At 42.3% G+C, this 5248-nt stretch overlaps 1 protein-coding gene across 1 annotated transcript; it reads right to left on the bottom strand.

Moving 5' to 3' along the window:
• Nucleotides 1-467: 467 nt before the first annotated feature.
• LOC147465220 (putative aquaporin TIP-type) lies at nt 468-2070 on the bottom strand. The gene is made up of 3 exons (XM_086518890.1): nt 1843-2070; nt 1328-1578; nt 468-1153 (listed from the first exon to the last, which is right to left on the bottom strand). Exons 1-3 carry the CDS (start codon nt 1973-1975, stop codon nt 764-766), a joined length of 774 nt encoding a protein of 257 aa, XP_086375016.1. The 5' UTR covers nt 1976-2070; the 3' UTR covers nt 468-763.
• Between the last annotated feature and the right edge of the window lie 3178 nt (nt 2071-5248).

The raw sequence follows: 5248 nt of genomic DNA, 5'->3' as shown, positions 1-5248 counted from the left end.
GGCATCAATCCCTCATGAAAGGAGAGTGGCAATCGATCGTGTCTCTCTCTCTCTCTCTCTCTCTCTCTCTCTCTCTCTGATCTCTCTAAATCTTTAAGAAAGATAAGATTCGGGGGAGCCAAATTCAATCCATAAGTGTTTTTAGTGCCCATTTGGAAGTGCTAGCCCATCAACAATGGTCACTCAAGTCTCAAGTGCCACTGGCCTAACTCAAATACTGTGTGACAAACTCGTAAGATACATCAAAGATAATAAAGTTAGCTCACTCATTGGCATCTATATTTATACTGCTATACTATTATAAAAGGGGGAGAGATTCCGGCTCCGTCCTTCGAACACATGACGGCTTCTGCTTCATCCAACCAAATCCCGCAGTGTGTCTTGCACCCCAATGCTCAACGCACATAGAGAGAGAGAGAGAGAGAGAGAGAGAGAGAGAAAAGGACAAGAAGAACGAGAGAAAGGCAACCGGGTATAAGCCAATGGGCAGAAAAATTTAAACTCCAAAAGCAAACTCAAAAAGTGGGAAACAACTTCATTGCAAGTTGCGAACGAAAGGGTTATTTCTGTCTTCGTCATCTTCATGAGAAGCCTGGTTTTAAAGCAACTGGATGATGACGAAGGTGAGAATGAGCAAGGCAACGTATACGCAGAAATGTAAGAAGTTCAATGGGCTATACCCTCCTTGAAGAAGGGGAAGGCCAACCCTAGAAGATTGTGTTACTCTTCTAACCTGTGAAGCAGAGGGATTTAGCAGGCTTCCTCAGTAGTCATCTGATGGCTCCAGTCGCTCATGCAGGCTCGTCGGCGGCGATGTCTCAATGTAAATCAGCTCATACACAACTCCTGCAAGGGCTGCACCGAGGATAGGCCCCACCCAGTAGATCCAGTGGTCATCCCAGCTCCATGACACGAGGGCCGGCCCGAATGACCGTGCCGGGTTAAGAGAGCAGCTGCTGAAAGGCCCGCCGCACAAAATGAGCGCTGTTACCAACAGCCCCACCGTCAAGGGTGCTGATGATGATGTCTCCTTTGCCCTTGGGTCCACTGCTCTTGCATATATGGTATACAACAAGATGAATGTCATCACAATCTCCAATACCAACGCTTGCCCAACATTGTCGCCCCCTCCCACAGCGTGTAATGGCAAACTCTGCCGCAACATTTACACACAGATTAGCAAAATGCCAAAGTTCTATCGGAAATGCAGTTAAAGCCATGCTTCCTTGTTGGCATTGCCATAATGGCCCTTGTCATTGCATTTAAAGAGAGGATATAGCAAAATCTAGCTTGATCAATGATGCTACACAATTTCTTTTGTACTTACCGCAGTGTCCGTTGCATACTTGAGCAAAAGACTGGCAAGGATAGCCCCCACAAGTTGCATAATGATGTAGAGAATTGCTTTGAATACAGTGATGTATCCACCGACCAACAGGCCCACAGTCACAGCTGGGTTGACATGGCCTCCTGATACATGATAAGAATTCGCGATGGCTACATAAATTGCGAATCCATGGCAGATGGCGGCTATCAGTAGACCCATCGGCTTGAGGGTCGAGCTTCCGCTCACTACAACTGCATAGCAGAAAGGTGATGCCATAAACAAGTGGGTAAACATGAGAGACGGACTTGAGAACAGATTTGCACACTTTGCAATGTACACATCAGGGCAGGATGTGCTTGGTCAGGTGGGATAATGTACAATGCCATGATCTGCGATGCACACGCTCACAGAAGATGCACAAATCAGGGGATAAGCATGTTCATGATATTGTTCATGTGCCCAATTACATCAGACTGTGGAAAATATGGCCATGAGACATGAGAACGAAGGCTTACCGTAGGCAATGGAGGAGCCTTCTCCGATAAAGACGAAGAAAAAAGTTGCGACAAGCTCTGCAAAGCCGGCCTTGAGAGGCTCAGGATCCATGAGTTCATTGTAGCGGCCGAGGGCGATGTCGCGGAGAGGCATATTGGCTTGGCAATCTTCTTCAAAATCAACAGTTAACTGGACAGTGGAGAGTGAGAGAGGGGGAGAGAAGATGAGGAAGAAGGAGAGGGTAGAATGGTGGGAGGCTATAATAGATTATAAGCTAATTATTTAGAAAGATTTTGCTTTTTTTATTATAGTTGGTCTTGGCCAATTGTTAATTTATTTATCTTTTTGTAAGGAAAAAATTTAAATAAAGTGCTCTAATGTCTTTCCTTCTTTATTTTTTTTAATGTTTTTGGGAGGAGAAAAATTCGCACAAAATCTTCCAAGGTCCTACATGACATGTGCACGACTCCCTTTTTTTAGCCTTTTCCTTTCTTTTTTCTTTCTTTAATTTCGAGCTGTCAACCGGTCAAAGCCTGTCCCCCTTGCCAAGGCTTTTCCTCTGTCCTTGCCCTCCTACAAACAAAGAGCTCTCTGCATAGCCTATAGGTAGTCGATGAGAGAACGGCATGTGAGTCCCTCCACATCAACATGCATCATCATAATTTCATAACTATCCTTTTATCCCACCTTTCCTAAGGCTTCGTTCAGACCTGCACAAAGGCAGGCTGCTTTTGGGTACCTTAATACACGGCCTTGGCACTATTTGAGGGTCGACACACATCCCATATGGATGGTATCTAAGGTCCTCGATCATCGGCACTTGCCACAGGTTTGAACTCAAAATGTTCATGCCCCAAGCAGAATGTCTTACTAGCAACAATTCGTGATATTAATAATTAAGGTGTTATCACTGATTGAGCGTTTGATAATTGGTGATAATTTAGGTGTTATCACTGATTCAGCGTCTGAATATTGCCGCGCCCCCCCCCTCCCCCCCCCAAAAAAAAAGAAGAAAAAGAAACTTATTAATAATTCTTTTTTTTACTTTTGTGCAAAACTCACAATTGTAAAAAGATTATATTGATAAATAAAAAAATTACAAATTCATGACATGCTCGTGACAAGCTGTGACAACTTCAACTGTTCATAGATACATTGGCTGAAAAGGGAGCCACCCCACAAGATGAGCCCACACTTTCACTTATGCAACTCTGTCATTGCGACACCTAGGGTCCGGTTTCATTCCTTAGAGTTCCTTTGTTTTCTTATCATTAAAAAATTTCGGACGTCATTTGGAGGGCCTTCTAAGAAAATGTATTTTTCTCACTCTCTCTTTAGAAAATATGGCGAATAATAGAGGTTGATCTTTCATGGTAAAAGTTCAAAAAGTGCACTTCAAGTAGATTCTTTACTCTTCTGAACATTCGTCCGTAATGATTGAAGGATAATTTTCTTTTCAGTTGCATTGAATGAACCTCGTCAACATGGAGGGAATGAGGCTAACATGGAGGGACGAAGGCGCAGCCGCCTATTCACTTTTCATTAAACCTGCACATTTGGCTAATGGCGCACTCCTCAAATGGCACAACTGTTACGCAGAAACAAGCATAATATCACCTTCACATTGATTTGGACAATGAGTATCAACCATTGATTGAGCGTAGTAAAGCAAACACACATATACCTCCCGCATCCATAGACACGCTCAGAGCTCAGGGAGCTAAACACATAGATATCTGGACGAGAGGCTCTCTCTATCATAAGAATCCAATGATTAATGTGTCTCCACCGTTTGTCAATCCTATAAGCTTATTGACCTTTGCTGGTGATGGAGAAAAGGGCCTTCTCGGTTATTGTAAATCTCTTACAAGGGAAGCTGAAACTTATAAGGGCATTCTCCAAGCTCAACAATGTGAGATTGTTCGTCTTTCACATTTAAATTCTACAGATCAGGTTACAATTTTGCAACACAAAACAGAGGTACAGGAACTAAAAGGAAAGGTACGAAGTTGTCAAATGAAGGACACCATCTTGGGTGGTCGTATCCGAAAGAAGAAATTGTGCAATCTTGAAACATTGCAGGTTGCATCCGGAGGTCTCAAGAAAAGAATCCGAGCATTAAGGTGATGCTTCTTGGTTGACTAAATTGTCTTAGTTAAGTAGTTTTTTTGTTTTTTCTTGTTATGCATTGTTTTCATGTGCGTAAATAGTGTTAGTGAAGTAAATTTTCTATTATTTACTTATGCATTGTCTTCATGTAGAGATTCAATCTATCCTGACAAGGGAAACATTGACCCCAAAGCCAATCTAGGAAAGAGATTGAAGTCACTTATAAGTAGAAGCCTTGCAGCAGATATAGTACATGACAAGAAGTTTAAGGTCCTACACCGAAATGTAGTGGACCGCTTTATTTAAGAGAACTCAGTGCCTGCAAAAGAGATACAAGGCACACTTGATTCACTTGGTGTAAGCAAAAGAGGATATTCGGCTATACAAAAATCTGTCTCATCCATCTTTGTTAAGAAGGGAATAAAATCCAAACTTTTACCATCAGCATCAAGTGTTTGGAAAGAGAGGCTTCATCTTAACGACGCACAGGGAGAATATCTTGGACAGCCCTTTCATATTAAAGCAACTTACAGTGGCCATGGAGAAAACATGGCATATGATGAGTTCAATAATATTTTTATGGACCTGCAGATGTTGCAGAAGAGAATGGTGGAGTTTTACAACATCACATTTGAAGAGTCACGAGGGGTATTACATTTTGTGTTGAAACTGGATGAGTGTGAGCTTGTTAAAGAGAAGAAGCTAGAGCGTGTTACTATTACTTTAATGAATAGAGCCCTCTCAAAGTGTCCCAATGATGATCCTTTGTATTTTAGTGTTCAATCAAAATCTAACATATGGTGGCTTGGTGCTTTTGAGGTAAGAGAGATTCTCAGCTAAGCTCAAATGTTCACATATACTTAAGTCTCATTTATTTTGTGTTACAGGTAAAGAAAGAAGATCATGAGATTCTATATTGGGTGTTCCATCAAACTAATGTTCAGGAGGTGATTGATCGACAGACTAACCAGGGAGAGGTACTACGTGTAGATGGAAGGGGAGACTTTCAAGTTCAGTGGCATTTTGCTGGTGACCTCAAAACATTAAAGTGCATGTATAATTGTGGAATGGGTGCAATGGCAAAGTCGCCGTGTTTGTTCTGCATGGAGCCTGCAAAGGTCATGGACCCAAAGTGGTGGAGAAAAGCTCCAACACGTCACATTGAGGACCCTGCTTTTCGACCGGTTTTGAAAATACCACTTGTGAATGTCCACATCTGTACAATGCATGCCCTTTGTAGAATTGTGGAGAAATTAGTCTACTTATATATCGGGTTTGCTTGGAAAATCAAGAGCTCAGTAGAGCGACAAGTGGACC

The sequence above is a fragment of the Adiantum capillus-veneris genome, chromosome 1 (genome assembly GCF_014529385.1).
Source record: "Adiantum capillus-veneris isolate H3 chromosome 1, ASM1452938v2, whole genome shotgun sequence".
NCBI lineage: Eukaryota > Viridiplantae > Streptophyta > Polypodiopsida > Polypodiales > Pteridaceae > Adiantum > Adiantum capillus-veneris.
This window is presented reverse-complemented; position numbering and strand designations above follow the sequence as displayed.

What these genes read in the sequence shown, in the direction of transcription:
- LOC147465220 (XM_086518890.1), bottom strand. Translation starts at nt 1,975, where the DNA reads ATGCCTCTCCGCGACATCGCCCTCGGCCGCTACAATGAACTCATGGAT. An exon ending in AGGCTCCTCCATTGCCTACG is followed by an intron (nt 1,579 to 1,842) that starts GTAAGCCTTCGT and finishes TCTGCTATGCAG; the next exon opens with TTGTAGTGAGCGGAAGCTCG. An exon ending in AGTATGCAACGGACACTGCG is followed by an intron (nt 1,154 to 1,327) that starts GTAAGTACAAAA and finishes ATGTTGCGGCAG; the next exon opens with AGTTTGCCATTACACGCTGT.